Below are 17,994 nucleotides of genomic sequence, written 5' to 3'. Positions count from 1 at the left end.
ATATTCATACAACCTGCTGTTGTCATGCTACTATGAATTATTTATTTTTTAAAGGAAAGTTTGCAGTTTTTGGTTAATATCTTGAATATCAATATAGATAAAGATAAACTGTAACAGCAATTATGTTAAGCAAAGTAAGATCTACAAATTAGTTAAAATGACCAAAATGGCAATTGACTTGTATGGTCAATTGACCTCTTAAGGAGTTGTTGCCCTTTAAAGTCAATCTTTGATATTTTTATGTAAATATTGTAACCTTTTTAAAAAATCGTAAAGTATCAGATTTAATTCAGCTTGGCTTCAATAATCATAATTGCATCTTGTTGTGTCCGATGACCCTGCCTACCAACAAACATGGCCGACGTGGCTGAACAAAGGGGTGAAATGCAGATTTTGGCTTATATATCTGAAACTTAAGTATTTATAAGAGCAAATCTTCCAATGTGTGAACATGTTCACTTAATTGAAATATATCTGCCCTGCAATTTTCAGACAAATCAGACAACCCATTGCTTGGTTGCTGCCCCCGGAATTAGTAGTTTTAAGGAAATTGTGCAGTTTTTTTTTATTATTATTATATTGAATACTATTAAAGATAAAGATATACTGTAAACAGCAATAATACTCGCCAAAGTAAGATATACAAATCAGAAAGCATGACAAAATTGTAAATTGACCCCTTTAGGAGTTATTGCCCTTTAAAGTCACAATGTTCACAATTTTTTTTTATTATTTGTTCTTATTCATTTACTAATTTATTTTTGCACAGTCGACATCATTCAGCATATTCATTTTTGAACTTAATATTGCTATGTGTTTGTTTCCTTTCCTTTTTTCCGATTCAGTCTGTATAATTTCTGTCTGTGCCTAATTTAGAAAGGACGTTTCATTATTGAAACAGCATTCACGATGTCACAAATCTTTACTCTGATTGGACGAAATACCGACATTGAACTCAAACCGAAAACAAATATTCTATGCAAAAGGGAAAAGGAAAACATTACGGATATGAAATCAATGTATACACTGCATGATAAAAGACTTTCTAAAATACCAGCGTGCTACTATTATCACCACTGTCAAGCTGTTTGGATTTTGTAGGCTTAGCATGCGTTTGTAAAAATCACTGACAGTTTCATGATAATAGCATGTACGCGACACATCCATGTACCTTTATTGATTTTTTTTTAGGAAAATGTCTTCAGCTTTTTTTGTCATTTAAAAGTGAATATAGACGATTAGATTTTATTGACAGACTTATGTGCATTGATATGGATTACAACAACAAACATTTGATAGTTTGGCTTCAATGCCATATGCGGGTACAGTTTCCATACGGAAATACTGACGATTAATCTAAAAAAGAAAAACAAAGAACCATACTTTGATTATTATGTGTTCTTACTAAACCAGGAAGAAGTATTCTTTTCTTCAATTATCAACAAGATTAGTTAGTTAAATGAATGGTATGACACTTTTGTTTTCAATGTAAATAAACTTAAGGCAATAGAAGTATACCGCTGTTCATAAATCGGTTTAGAGAAAACAAATCCGGGTTACAAACTAAAACCGAGGGAAATGCACCAACTATAAGAAGAAAATAGAGGAACAATAGAAACATTGAAGTGCAACAAAACAAATCCCAACAAACATAGAAACAAAATATTTGATAACAACTGCCATATTCCTGACTTGGTACAGGAAATGTCAAAAACAAGTTGTTGATTGAACTTGGGTAAATTGATAGCCAAACATCCCGCTTTGTTAAAAAATATCAATAAAATGACGTGACAGAAATACAACAAAAACACACACAATAAAACTCACCACAGAGAAACGCACAAGCAAATAACATAATATTAAACTCAGAATCTGACTAATTCATTTGTAATTCTAAAAGTGCAGATAACAAAAATATTGAAAACACAGTCATACTGTAGACAGATTATATATGGGCCTGTATGCAGAACACATCTTAACTGAAATGTTCCTCGTGTATTTTCCTTATTTAAGTCTGCATTTGTTAAGCATTAAAATATTTCAAAATGACCCATATACATCTTTTATCAAAGTTTTCAGTTAATTCTGAAATTCTAAAACCAATTCCAAAGATCTCAAACTCAGTGTATATATTAATCAGATGTGTCCCGTTTCTAAGGCATCAACCTTTTTTTTCCATTGGGATTTGGAATTGAGGAGGGACGAACAAAGTTGATCAACTCTGGCAAAAACAAGACCAATACTATGTATGGGTCTGCGTTGCTGCATGCAATTGATTAACAGATTAACTTGAGCAGAACTGCGCATTCCTTATATCCAATGATCGAACGAAGCCAACAAATCTCTTCGATGAAAACTTTAATATACAACAAGTGTTGTAAAATGTCGTAATGTCGACAAATATGAGGTGGTTGCATGGCGGATATATAATTTGACTACACTCTAAAACTCATCATGGGGGTGGGGGTCTGTTGCTACACATGGTTATTTTTTTTCTTCCACTTTGCTTTTTTTTTCTTTTGGAAAAATTTGTACCATGGACTGTCCTGCATTCTATGTTACAGAGTATTCTTGCAACTTTATAAGACTGTCATCAACGTGAGAGGTTTAGTGCTATAAAACCTTGTTTAATCCACCATTTTCTACATTTGAAAAAGCCTGTACCAAGTCAGGAATATGAGATTCTTGTCCATTCGTTTTTAATGTGTTTTGTTATTAGATTTTGCCATGTGATTATGGACTTTCCGATTAGATTTTCCTCTCAATTCGGTATTTTTGTGATTTTACTTTTCAATATTAATTGTTTCAGTTTGGAGATGGTTGGCGTCATCATAAATGTTTGAACACGCCACATTCAGAAGGCTGTGATTCAATGTTTGGAGATTGTTGTTGTGTGTCATACATTTGCGTAATTCTTTTCATTTATTGTTTAGAAATATATTAGGTCGTTAGTTCCGTCATATGCATTTACCATTTTTGGGTCTTTTGTAGCTTTCTATGCAGTCTTTTTTTATTCGAAAATGAAGGTCATACGGTGATCTGTAGTTGTTACTTTATACGTCATTTGGTGTTTGTTGGATAGTAATCCTATTGACCATCATATCTCCTTACAGTTATATTACAGCGCTTTTTTTAATACTTGTAGAATAAAACGTTGTTTGTCTATCCTGCTTTGATTGTATAAACGTTTACGCAAGCTTGGTTATTAAGTTTGACATCTTTAAACAATATATACAGGCATAGTTAAATCTTTATATATTATATTTAAATTTGATTGGACGTTATCCCAAATACAGTTGTACAATATACAAACAAAGCTAGTAAATTAACCAAAGTATTGCTTTGCATGCATTGAGAAATTAGCTCGTACATATTTTACGAATCATTGTGAAATATAAACAAATGAGAATATTTAGCACCTTATGAACATCCGCCAGAAATGCATATTACATTACTAGAAATATTTAAAAAGAAATCGATACTTTCTACCTTCCTTCTGAAAATATATTGGATACTAGGGATTGCATATTCACTATATCTTTGCATAAATTATTTCGACTGTGTCATTCTGCTATAAAAGAGCTAGTTTTATTATTGGACATATATTTCATCTATTTTAACTACTGATGGATAAGAACAACATGGTTTTCATCATAATTATTTATTGTGTCTTTGTAATATACCCAATATGCAATGGAACATCAGATATTAGGAATAAAATGAAATTCATATTAGAAAAGGAAGAAACAATTATTTCAAGTGATTCAACAATTACAATTAAAGCAGATTCTGTTATAGAGTGCATCATGCTGTGTACGAACAAACAGGAGTGTGAAACCGCAAGCTATGATCGTACCACAGAACAATGCAAATTAGATTCCAACTGTAATCCAGAGACAGGAAAAAATAAAACTGGAACTCTCGTTCTTAAAAGTAAGTCAGATTAACATATGTAAGATACATGAAAATATTTCACTGAGAAATGTTTTTTCTCCGATAATTGAAAACACTATTTCCTAAATTCACGTATTCAAAATATGAAATGGGTTGGAAATTCCTTTTTTAATATTAGTCCTCGGTTTCGAATCGCATTTCTTACAGCCTGTATAGTTTCAAAGCTGTAAAAATCTAAATGAGTCAACATGAAATATATCTGGACCACACGTTGTTGGTTATATTTGGTCTTTTATTTAGTAGGTCTATTGAAAAGAATGATATACTGTGTTTATAAAAAAACAGTCTGGTATGATGTAAATATAATGTGTTTATGTAACAGCTGTCTGGTGTGAGGTAAACATAATAAATTAACCTGGAAACTGTCTAGTGTACTGTAAATGTAATATATTTATATAATAACAGTCTGATGTGATGTAAATGTAATGTGTCTATCTATAAACAGTCTGGTGTGATGTAAATGTAATGCATTTATGTAACAACAGTCTGGTGTGATGTTAATGCAGTGTGTTTATCTAACAACAGTCTGGTGTGATGTAAATGTAATGTGTCTATCTATAAACAGTCTGGTGTGATGTAAATGTAATGCATTTATCTAACAACAGTCCGGTGTGATGTTAATGTAATGTGTTTATCAAACAACAGTCTGGTGTGATGTATATGTAATGTGTGTATCTAACAACTGAATTGTGTGAGGTAAATGTAATGTGTTTTATCTAAAAACAACAGTATGGTGTTAGGTAAATGAAACATGTTTATCTAACAACAATCTGATGTGATGTAAATATAATTTACACCAGTGGTGTAATGTGAATGAATAGAGTTTATTGAATATCATGCGAAACAATGTCTTGTGAAACTATATAATGTACCACTAGCTGCTAGATACACTTCATTTTATTCTATATGCAGGGATATCTTTGAATTATAGGTTATGTACCAACTGACTGCTCCAACATCCCCCAGGGAAGTAGAAATGGCGTCTACAAAATCTTTGTTAACAACAGATGTATAGATGTATACTGTGATATGACAGACGGTGGATGGACGGTATGTTTAGGTAGCACGGTATTATTTGTACTACGGAATTAAGTTGGTCTTCTACTTAAGTCAATATATCTAAAAAGTTTGATTGAAAACATATACAGTGTCAAACTGAGGGATGAATCAGGTGCAGAAAAATAGGAAATAATTTTACATACCGGTGAACATTATTTTTTTGAGATTTTTTCAAATTTTGTAGTTACTGCATGATAAAGACTAGAAAGCACTAGGAACCTTATTTTTTTAAAGATAGAAATAAAAAAGAAACCGGTCATGATACTTATTTAAATTCATTGCTGAATACTATAATTAAAGAACAGTGTATGTAGAATTTGCGGCACTGTTAGAAAGTGATGACAATTCTAAAAAGGCTATCATTTTCCCTAATGGACTTGAAATTACTACCGTGCCACTTTCAATTTAAGATTGAAGTATCAGAATTTCAAAGGATCTGAAAATCGTAGAATCATAGCTGGTTCAGGTGCAAATTGTAATTTTGAACTCCTTTCTAATAGATATGTTAATTATGTTAATAAAATTGAGAATGGAAATTAGGAATGTTCCAAAAAGACAACAATCCGACCAAAGAGAGAAAAACAGCCAAAGGCCACCAATGGGTCTTCAAAACAGCGACAAAATCCCACACCCGGAGGCTTGTTAAATTGGCCCCGAAACAAAAATGTGTACAAGTTCAGTGATAATTTGCGTCATACTAAACTCCGAAATACATGTATATAAAAGAAACTAAAATAGAAAATAATACAAGACTAACAAAGGGAAGATGCTCCTGACTTTGGACAGTCGAAAAAGTGTGACGGGGTTAAATATGTTTTTTTTTTTATATCTGAATACTCCCCCTATACCTCTAGCCGATGAAAAAAACCCAAACACACATCAATCTAAAACGGGATTATATAATAAATGTCTTATGTTGTTACGACCATTACCATGATTACGTATATTTCGTGTACATGTTATTATTGGGTATAAGTTATAACCATTACAAATATAACTGTACATGTAATCAATTTTTTAAACTGTAACAACAGTTCCAGCTATGTTATTCGGTAATAATTGAGTTTTCGATGTTACGCGTCTTCTGATTGGCTAACAGTGGTTGATCTATCAGTTTTTACATAATTTTGTCATGTGACCGTCACGTTATCAACGTTTTCATGATTTAACCCTGGTTTAGAATGTAATTCAGAATCAAATTATAGGGAATGGCTTAAATAGTTCTTCAATAAGACTAAAATTCCTTGGTATGATTATATGAATTGAGTTTGAAAACTTCATTGAAGTGAAGAGAATGAAATACAATAGCAAACATCTGAGACTCTGTTGTGGAGGTCAAGCTGTGTTATACAAGAATCTTTATAACATTTTATGATGCTATGCATAACAAAGTACTGTGGATTCATTTATTTTCGTGGGTACCAATTTTCGTGGATTAAGAAAAACTTGCATTTTCGTGGATATTTAATTTCATGGTTTCGTTGAAGTCTGCATACAAACCTATGGAAAAATTATCATTCGTTGAATATTTAATTCTGTGTCCCACGAAATCGGTATCCAACGAATAATAATGAATCCAAAGTAGCTAATTTCATTCAAGTGTGCACAACACAATATCTCAACTTGGATGTCATAATGAAATTATAATCATTTGAAAGATTACTCTTTCTTCTTTATTTTGATACCACTTTATAAAATCTAAAGCTGGATGAAAGAAATTACATCAGTTCAAAGTTGTCTGATTGGAAAACATCTTTGTTTTGTGTTTTAAGCAAGTTAAACATAATTTATAAATAGTTTAGTAGACAATACAGAAAGACCAATGGTGGGTACTGCTTGCCAAACAGGAGATACATTTTGTACTTACTCCCTCATCGCCCCTTGGTCCACTTTTTAGAGAGTTCAATCGATTATCTTAAATTCAGTTTGCTACATCGGTAACAACTGTCGCCTTTATTTTTACAAGTGACTAAATCGATTAGCCATCAATCAAACTACATTTTCTAAGTTAATTAAGATTGACTTTCGAGTTTTGAATACACTGTTTCTTTGTTGCAACGGGATTTCGATGATGAGATTTACAATCTATGTTACAGGTTATCCAAAGACGACTTTATGTAGGTAGATATCGTTATCCAATAAGTTTCATGAGAGACTGGGCAGCGTATAAGAAAGGATTTGGAGAGGTTATTAGAGAATACTGGCTTGGTAAGTTAGAGCATAACTAAATTATTTATATTTGTGAATCTAAAAACAACGTAAAGTTTCTCTAATAAATCCTTTTTCGGAGAAACTATGAGATTGAGGTTAATTGTATTGTTGGAAACATTAAGATCAATGCAACTTCATGTAAAAAAAAATTATATTTGCGCCAGACGCTCGTTTCATCTAAAAAGACTCATCAGTGACGCTCGAATATTTTTTAAAAATTCTAATGACAAAAAGGTGAAAGTTATTTGTTTAGAAAGTTGGAAGTAAATAACAACGTATTGATGTAAATATATTTCAATTTAAGATGATTAATTTCTAAATCGGTGAAATGCATCGCAAAAAAATAGTCGATTACTCGAAAACAAAACTCGAATGAAATCACTCAAAAAACCACGATCACATCCAGACACTACTAGTATATCTACTGTGATACTGATAATTTAAAAATACGTTTTAAGGGGGCTCGCGGGTCTAAATCATTTTTTTTTTAAATATAGGATTTCTCTATATTTTTTCATAAATGAACTTTATCTTATACTAAATAAAAAAATGAAATAAAAAATGGGGTCACCGTTCATTTATGCTCACAATCTGCCTTCGAAAGAAGCATACATTTTTGTTAATGTCCTTTTTTCTGTTGAACTAATAGGAGAAATAACGTTAATATCGAAATAAAGAAAGAACTACAGAAATCGCATGAATTTTACAATTATTTAGATTATGTACAGCTTATTCGAAAACAACAATAAAAAATATAGGTCACCGATGAGTTAAAAAAGAATATTTCAATTTTAATGGAACAAATGCATTTTTGCACTAAAGGGAGATAATTTGGAACTATTTCAGAGATGTCTTCATTTTAAAAGTCACCTGGGGCAAACACAATTGATTTTCTGTACCATATGATAAAATAACAACTATTAAAGGTAATAAATAAAATTTGGAATGACAAAATAATATTTAATTTTTTTCTGAAAATTTTAAACTATATGCTTTACCATTTATTTGTATACAATTGTTTAAAATAACAAACAACAATCAAATAACAAACACCATACGATTTAAGATTTATGAGAACGTTTACGAAAAAAAATTATAATTTCAAGGATCTGAAGTCAGAATACAACCATAGCGACAATAAATATCGAAAAACAAAAACAATCACGATAATCAGGTAACCTTCATCCTCTTGTCAGTAAAAAAGGAAAGAAAAAACATGAAAATATAAAAAGAAGATGTGGTATGATTGCCAATGAGACAACTATCCACAAAAGACCAAAATAACAAACATTAACAACTATAGGTCACCGTACGGCCTTCAACAATGAGCAAAGCCTATACCGCATAGTCAGCTATAAAAGGCCCCGATAAGACAATGTAAAACAATTCAAACGAGAAAACTAACGGCCTTATTTAAGTAAAAAAATGAACGAAAAACAAATATGTAACACATAAACAAACGACAACCACTGAATTACAGGCTAATCTCTTTTTTTTTCTCAAGGTAACGACAACATCTTTTATATCACGAAAAGAAAGTCGTATAGTTTGAAATTTGACATAGGAAACTGGTCTGAAGAGTGGCGCTTTGCTCAATACAAGACATTCAAAATAGCAGACGAGTCTAACAATTATACATTAACATTAGCTGGATACACCGGAACTGCTGGTAAGGTTACAGTTATGAGTTTACGATACCGTTTGGACATCACGACATCACGGTGATGTTTTGACAAAATTTTGCATACATTTTAATTTCTATTTGAATAGTTCCAATATATACATACACATACCCTTATGTGCTTCCTTTGGAGATGAATATACCAGGCTGAAGCTAGCGAATAGTTACTATAGTTACTATATGTAAAAACTGAAAGATTGAAAAAGACACAAACGGCAATTCAAAACAATGATATTTAAAAGGCAGAAATTATTTCCAGAAATGCAATGTACATTTGATGTTATCATTTGATTAGGGACTTTCAGTTTTGAATTTTCCTCGGAGTTACAATTGTGAACGCCTAAGTTTATACATCCCACGTGTATAACAAATATTTAAAAGTGATTCATATCTATTAGATTGTCTTGATTTCAAGAAACCTTGCATTTGTTTGCTGTTATTTTTTTCAGATTTATAAAAAGTGTTTATCTGTGCCTTACACGGAAAATAGTACAAATAATCATTCTTTATAATCATGATAATGTAGCCAAATGTCATCAGAAAACATATTGGTCAATGAGCTCGTTTTGAAGCTATTGACTAAATATCGGAGTAAAACTACATCCTTTTTTCTATTATGTACCAAAAAATAACAAGGTATGACGAGAATGCTTATGTTAATTTCACGTTAAAATATTCCATATTTGGACACACTTAAATAGCTGATTTTAACAACTGCCTGTGGAACCAACATTTATTAAGTCTGCATTCAATTGTATTTGTTTTTCATTTTTTTCCAGTAGTTCAATAAAAATTACATATTTTGAATTAAACAATTTATATACATCATAGTAAATATAATCAACATGCAGGCATCTTTTAAGTTCAGGTATTTCACATCCAATCAATGGTCTTTCAAAGCATAAAAATGTCGGTATTCACCTTAAAATATAACCAAAACCTTAAACAGACTTATTAAGATTGGAAAAAAGTTAAAATATTTTTGCAGGTCATTAAGGATGCCATATTTGGTAATTGGTATTAATTTTGATTTACTTAGACATGTTATAGGGTTTGTACATCTGAAATACACACATTTATTCTTAAACCAGTTGATGGCATGGTACAGGGTATGTTCTTCTCATATAATTTATGACGGTATGATACTAAACCCCTTACGGTAGGAATTGTGCTTGATTTCCTTATGACAGAGACATACTGTTTATTATTATTATTATTTAAGGAATGACTGTAATATTTTTTCTGTCTATGAAGAAATAACATAAAAAATTTGGTGCACACTGGATAACGAGCTTAGAAAACCATGAAAAAACCTTGATTACGTCACGGTAACATGACTAAATTATGTCTATGGGCTCATAACAAAATAACGTCAGCCAATCAGAAGACTAAATTATTGTTAATTATGGTCTAGACCTGGCATGTCATATGGAACTGCTATACTAGTCCTTTGTTAATTCATGTATCAATGTTATTTTGCTTAGTTTCTCTTGTTAACTTTGCTGACATCGCACTGAGACTTCATTTAAACTGAGGTTTACTGTTAGTAAATGCTGTGTCTTTTTATTTACCACATTTGTTTTTGGTATAGGGAGAGGGTTAAGATCTCATAAAACATGTTAAACCCGCCGCAGTTTTGCGCATGTCCAAAATCAGGAGTCTTTGAGCTTTGTTAGTCTTAGATATAGGAAGATGTGGTGTGAGCGCCAATGAGACAACTCTCTATCCAAATAACAATTTATAAAAGTAAACCAATATAGGTCAATAATAGGCCTTCAACATGGAGCCTTGACTCACACCGAAGAACAAGCTATAAAGGGCCCAAAAATTACTAGTGTAAAACTATTCAAATGGGAAAACTATTGGTCTAATCCATATAAAAAAACGAGAAACGAGAAACACATATACATTACATAAACAAACGACAATTACTGTACATCAGATTCCTAACTTAGGACAGGTGCAAACATTTGCAGCGAGATGAAACATTTTAATGGTACCAAACCTTCTCCCTTTTTCGTGTAAGTTTTTTAATATTAGTTCTGAAATATGTTTTGTCGTTTGATATGCCGTTCACTGAACTGTTGTCATATTCCTCATTTCTATACTCAATTATTTTTTTTTTAACAACATAAATAAATATTTTTTTCAAATATTGGCTCGTTACAATATCATTCAGGAGTCCAAGCTCCTCCTGATGTTCCCTGTTACAATCCACTTATCACTCAGGGTAGGGATTAGTTGTAAAATACATATTACATTTTTTACATCATATATATATTAAATAATATCACTTAATATGACTATTCATATGTTTTCTAATAGTTGCTAAAAGATTACTTTTAATTTTTTAAAATACTCCTTAAATGACCTCATTGAGAAAAATTGAGAAAACGTTGACATTTTTTGTCTTTTGATAAAATATGTATTACAAGTATGAAGAAGTGAGTTTTATCTTCTTCTTGTGTACAAAAATTACAAGAACTATTGTTTACAATTTTCCACCTGCATAAAAGTTTCTTTGTACTGTAGAATATGTTGTAGTAATTTCCATCTAAAAATTCTAAGTTTATTTTTTTTTTAAATATCTGAAAAAAAATTATATAGATAGTTTTGATATAACACATCATCTATATCAAAAATACGCAGCCATTTTTTGGGTTCAATAAATGGTTAAAAAAATTTATTTATCAGAGACTTATATAAAAGTTTATTTGTTAATGCTTCTAATTTCATAGGGAAACCATCCAATATAAATTGGTTTCTTTTAATATTAACAATACTTTTTATAGAATTTTTCGATTTTAAAATTGCTGCCGAGTCTTTTGTATGGATTTCTTTTCTAAATTAATTTCAGCTATCCAGTTTGATGTATTTTTTAGTTCATTTAAACTGATGTCTTGAGAAATACAGCCTTTTTCGTCTATGATATCATTTACAAAAATAAGATCGCTTTTAATCTAATTAAAAAAAAACACACTTTATTTTCAAATTTAATAAATTTATTGTTCCATAATATTTGTTTTCTTATATCTGTAAATGTTTCTGTTTTTTTTTGTTAGACCTCCACCAGTTAATTTCCAACATTTAATAATATCTTAATAAAAATCTTGGATATTTTCAATGATTTCGCCTGTCTTATCCCCACAGTTTGTTTGAAACACTAACAAGTTTGACCAAAAATTATATAAATGGTATTGAGGTATAATTGTCCACCCTCCTTCACAATCATTTACTAGTCTTTTTACCCACATAGCTTTTAGAGCAATTAAATAACTGATATCTATCATATCCACTCCCCCCTTTTCATATGGACCAATAATTGATTATTATCCCAAACAAATTTAAAACAACTTTTTTTCTATTTCTTTTAAAAATTTCTCTTGAACTCTGCAAGCTAATCCCACAAAAGTAAAAATTGGCACAATTAATGTTTCAATTATCAAAATTTTTCCAAACATAGTAAGATTTCTTTTTTGCCAAGAACAAAATAATTTATTTATCTTTTCAATCTTATTTTCCCAATTTAGTTGTTCATATTCCTCTCTACAATGCCCAAAATAAATGCCAAAAGTTTTAACTGGTCCATTGCTCCAGTTGATTCCTTCAATTTTGTCTTTACAAGATTTAAGCTTTCCTACCCATAACCCCTCTGTTTTGTTTCTGTTTAATTTCTATCCTGAATAAGAACCAAATATTTCAATTTCATTCATAGCTACTTGAACATCATATTCAGAACAACAAAATAAAGTAGTATTATCTGCCAGTTGCGAAATTTTTATAGTATGGTTTTTGACGTCTAATTTTACTCTGATACCTTTAAAATCAGTTTTGCATCTTAATCTTGAAGCTATAATTTCCACAGATAAAATAAATGACAATGCAGATAAAGGATATCCTTGACGTATACCCCTTGTGTTTTTAAAGACCTCAGATATCCAGATTTCATTTTATAAATAGCATCTGAGCATTCTTCTTCTGTAATATCCCCATCGCAGAGTGATTTATCATTTTTATCCATTTCTTTATCGAGTTTTGTCTCAAATATATATTTGTCGCTTGATGTTTTATCAGGGCTTTGCGTAGAGTATAACTTTTTATAGTAATCTTTAATACTACAAAGTATATCACTTTGATCTGTTAAAATCTCACCATTTTCTTCCCCTTTTAATTTATTGATTGACTTTTTTTTACCTGTCTCTGTGTTCTATACCTAAAATGTTCGAGTTATTTTACCCCAAATTGAACCCATTTCTCTCGTGATCTTATTTGAGCACCTTTAGCCTTTTGTTCATAAATTTTGGCAACATTATTTTCAAGTTCTTCAATCTCTTTATCTATAACGTTATTCTCAGATTCTTGTCCATCTTTAATTTTCAATTTTATTTCTATTTTTGTTTTCAAGAGTTCGTAAGTTTTCTCTTGTAAATTTTGCTTTAGATTTACAATAAGCTATAGTTGCCTCCCGTACCTTTATTTTAAATATATCCAATGCTGAACCAAGGTTTTTTAATTTACAATTACCCTTAAAGCAGCTTTGCATTTCTTTATTAACTAATTGTATGCAGTCATTATCTTCTAATATAAAACTATTTATTTTCCAGTACCCCCTTCCCTTTTCTGATGGACCAGTTCTAAACTTCATAAAAACACTTCGATGATCGGTAGAATCAATAACTGCAGGTTAAATTTTACAACATTCTGCTAGTAGTATGAAACCTGAACCTATCAGAATCATATCAATCCTACTTGCCTGAGATTTATCATTTCTTCGCCAAGTAAATTGTTGTTTATTTTTCTTTTAATATCTCCAAACGTCTGTTAGATTAATTATTTTTATTAAAGATTTTTAACTATTTACTGATTGGGCATTTTGTTTACCTCTGAGCGAGTATTTTCCCGGTCTATCGCTTTCATCGTATCATTACCCCCCCCCCCCCCCCCCATTATCGTAATTTCTATCCCTTGTTCTTTTAATATATTATTTATTTTTTTGAAAAATATATTGCTATTACTTTTACAAATAGGTGCATATATACACAGTAGTGTAAAAACGCTTTCATCAATTTCTACATTTAAAAGAATTAATCGTTCATCTACATATTTATGTTTATTTATCAACTTATAATTTAGTGACATTTTAATGAGAATAGTCACACCCCTACTAGCGGTCGTTCCGTGACTGCAAAATATGTCAAATTCTGAATAGTTTTATTATTTCTGTTTCTATGTTTTAATCAAAATGAGTAAAAACAAATATAACTATTTTGACATTTAATCATTCAATTACTCTGTCTCTTTCGGCTTTATTTTAAGTACCATTTACATTTAAAGGGGCACTAGCTACGAGATAAAAAAAAACTAAATTAAGAACTGTTTTTGTTCAATCAATAATAAAAGTGAAATAGTGAAATAATAATTCACTTTTAGCAGAAAAATGGTTCAATTTTTGTCAACTTAAGCAAAGAAACATTGATAATTACCTATTCACTTGCAAGTGAATGAGTCGCCATCATTAAATCCGTATTCATGTTAACTTCAATTTAACCCCTTGCTAGAGATTGACAACGCATGCATTGTACGTGTACTGATTATTTAAAGAAAAATAATGTCAACAATGAGTGAAACTACGGTAAAACATTTGAATACTGATTCGATCTATATAAAATCATTCTTATCGGTTAAAAACAATGAGAAACATATATTTTTAATCTACAAAATAAACTCAAACAGACCTAACAAATATCCAAGTGCACGTGTTGGTTTAATCTATTCATATATCTATTCATGTTTACATCGCTTATATGGTCATTTGAGGTCAAATCGATAGTTTATTAGATGACGTCTGGACTAAAAAGATTGAAAACAACACGTTATTAATTTCTTGCGTCCGAAGCGCTTTTCTGGGTTTACCTTCATCAGGAACGCTCAAAGCCAAACATTTGAAATCCGAAGATGTATAAGTACCGAAACCGTTGAAGAGCTGTATGTCAAAAATACCTAAAATAAATAGCCAAATTCAGCTAAAGCCAACTTTGCCTGAGGGAGTTGAAACCTTAGTTTCTAAATAATTTATAAATTTATAGACTAAAATGCACACAAAACCAACCTACATATTATCTACCCCATACTCTGTAAACTCTTTAATTTAGACTTTTGGTAGTTTGGATACAGGGAAAACGGTAGTATTTAATTTTCCCAGCATTAGGTTGGCCTTTTGTGTACCCAAGGCAGGTGAAGGAAGTCAAATTAGGAGCGCTCTGATTGGATGTAAGGGTACAATATATTTTTTATTTATCTATGAATAACTGCAGTGTGTATATTTACAATATAAATTTTAAACCCTATTGAAATATTTTCTAGAGAATTATTCGAAAAGACTTGCACAATTTCATAAATTTGGTGCAAAATGACGGTGGGCATGGATAACATAAACAAGCTCCGTTGGAAGTTGGTCATGATACTATTTGGCTTTAATTTTTAAAACAGAGTAATAAAGTACTAACACGACATATAACTGTTTTATCCAGGTTTTTATCTTATAAAGTGGTAAATTTAGAAAATGTTAACATTGTCGCCTATGGCAGAATAAATAGTACCGTTTTCCCTATACTGAAGATAGCAAGGGAAATCAAAGTCACTCAAACTTCAATTCTTTTATACTATTTTGAAGCTTTTGATTAGTACATTTGATTTTTATCACAAAGAATAGAAATTTTTCACTGAGAACAACACTGTGTTGAGAAAAGTGCTGAGTCATCATGATAGGTCAAATTGATTGGTAATGATATAAAACTTTATTCTAGGATGTCAATATTAACTATATTGTGTAAAATGCACCATATTATAGTTCTTTTGTATTTGATTTCACCTTTCGCAATGATTTTTTCAATTGGAAACACCAGAATTCAAGTCGCGACAAATATTTTTTACTGAAATGTTTGCCTTTTTTGATGCGTAATTCCCTAAATGTATAACTTGGGTATTTCTGTAAACATAATCTATCAAAATGGGAAATTGCCTGGTTTAGTTTGTACTGTTTATGGAATTAGGCAATATTTGGTCACATTGAAAGCATTTTCAGTGTTAGAATTGTTCATCTAAGAAAAAAAGAGGCCCACTTGAGGCTAAATTTACATAGAATTTATACTCTCCTGTGTAAAGAATTGTTCACATTCTTGATAATGCATGCAGCAAATATTTCAAAAGTGCTTTATTTTGTAGTTTCTTTCTTTTATTATATCAGACATAAATATTTTTTCACTTCCTACTGTTTGAAAGGACTTTTGTTGGAAATTAATACTCCCAAGGGACATAATTCAGCTTTTTACATTGATTAATACAGGCAACAAAGGCAACTTTACAGCTGAGTAGTTTGCATATTTAAAGTTTAAAGTGTCTAATATCTTTGTTTTCATCATCTCAAGACAGAATAATAGATTTTATAACAAGCTCTAAAAATTTTAACCACAATATGGCATATACTAAAGCATGGAATGGAGATTAGTATGAAAAATCTTGAATTTGTGCATTTCTTGTAAAGTTTTGATAAAATGAATACAAATTGAATGGAACTGTCCATTTTATCTGTTTAAATGGAACTATTTATCATTCTTTTTAAATAAGATAAGATATGATTGGATACAGGTTGTTTATTAAGGCTTTTCTGAAAGAAGTAGAGAATGAGGTAAACCAGCATGTAGGGGTGGGGACATAAAATGATCTATGTTTCTTTAAGTACTGGGGACATACAAGTATTTATTATAGCCAAGGTTTTCACAATAGCCTAGTATTGCATTAATAATGTCATAAGAATTCTTTATATCTTAATGTCACAGTATACTGAAGATAGCAAGGGAAATCAAAGTCACTCAAACTTCAATTCTTTTATACTATTTTGAAGCTTTTGATTAGTACATTTGATTTTTATCACAAAGAATAGAAATTTTTCACTGAGAACAACACTGTGTTGAGAAAAGTGCTGAGTCATCATGATAGGTCAAATTGATTGGTAATGATATAAAACTTTATTCTAGGATGTCAATATTAACTATATTGTGTAAAATGCACCATATTATAGTTCTTTTGTATTTGATTTCAACTTTCGCAATGATTTTTTCAATTGGAAACACCAGAATTCAAGTCGCGACAAATATTTTTACTGAAATGTTTGCCTTTTTTGCTGCGTAATTCCCTAAATGTATAACTTGGGTATTTCTGTAAACATAATCTATTAAAATGGGAAATTGCCTGGTTTAGTTTGTACTGTTTATGGAATTAGGCAATATTTGGTCACATTGAAAGCATTTTCAGTGTTAGAATTGTTCATCTAAGAAAAAAAGAGGCCCACTTGAGGCTAAATTTACATAGAATTTATACTCTCCTGTGTAAAGAATTGTTCACATTCTTGATAATGCATGCAGCAAATATTTCAAAAGTGCTTTATTTTGTAGTTTCTTTCTTTTATTATATCAGACATAAATATTTTTTCACTTCCTACTGTTTGAAAGGACTTTTGTTGGAAATTAATACTCCCAAGGGACATAATTCAGCTTTTTACATTGATTAATACAGGCAACAAAGGCAACTTTACAGCTGAGTAGTTTGCATATTTAAAGTTTAAAGTGTCTAATATCTTTGTTTTCATCATCTCAAGACAGAATAATAGATTTTATAACAAGCTCTAAAAATTTTAACCACAATATGGCATATACTAAAGCATGGAATGGAGATTAGTATGAAAAATGTTGAATTTGTGCATTTCTTGTAAATTTTTGATAAAATGAATACAAATTGAATGGAACTGTCCATTTTATCTGTTTAAATGGAACTATTTATCATTCTTTTTAAATACGATAAGATATGATTGGATACAGGTTGTTTATTAAGGCTTTTCTGAAAGAAGTAGAGAATGAGGTAAACCAGCATGTAGGGGTGGGGACATAAAATGATCTATGTTTCTTTAAGTACTGGGGACATACAAGTATTTATTATAGCCAAGGTTTTCACAATAGCCTAGTATTGCATTAATAATGTCATAAGAATTCTTTATATCTTAATGTCACAGTATACTGAAGATAGCAAGGGAA

At 30.5% G+C, this 17,994-nt stretch overlaps 1 protein-coding gene across 1 annotated transcript; it reads left to right on the top strand.

The window, feature by feature from the left end:
* Positions 1-3,719: 3,719 nt before the first annotated feature.
* Positions 3,720-9,362, top strand: LOC139525236 (techylectin-5B-like). The gene is made up of 4 exons (XM_071320430.1): positions 3,720-3,933; positions 4,886-5,004; positions 7,110-7,221; positions 9,355-9,362. The coding sequence occupies exons 1-4, from the start codon at positions 3,720-3,722 to the stop codon at positions 9,360-9,362; spliced, it is 453 nt and encodes a 150-aa protein (XP_071176531.1).
* Positions 9,363-17,994: the final 8,632 nt, after the last annotated feature.

The sequence above is a fragment of the Mytilus edulis genome, chromosome 5 (genome assembly GCF_963676685.1).
Source record: "Mytilus edulis chromosome 5, xbMytEdul2.2, whole genome shotgun sequence".
NCBI classification, from domain to species: Eukaryota; Metazoa; Mollusca; class Bivalvia; order Mytilida; family Mytilidae; genus Mytilus; species Mytilus edulis.
The sequence above is the reverse complement of the archived record's forward strand: the minus strand, read 5'-3'. Positions and strand labels throughout refer to the sequence as shown.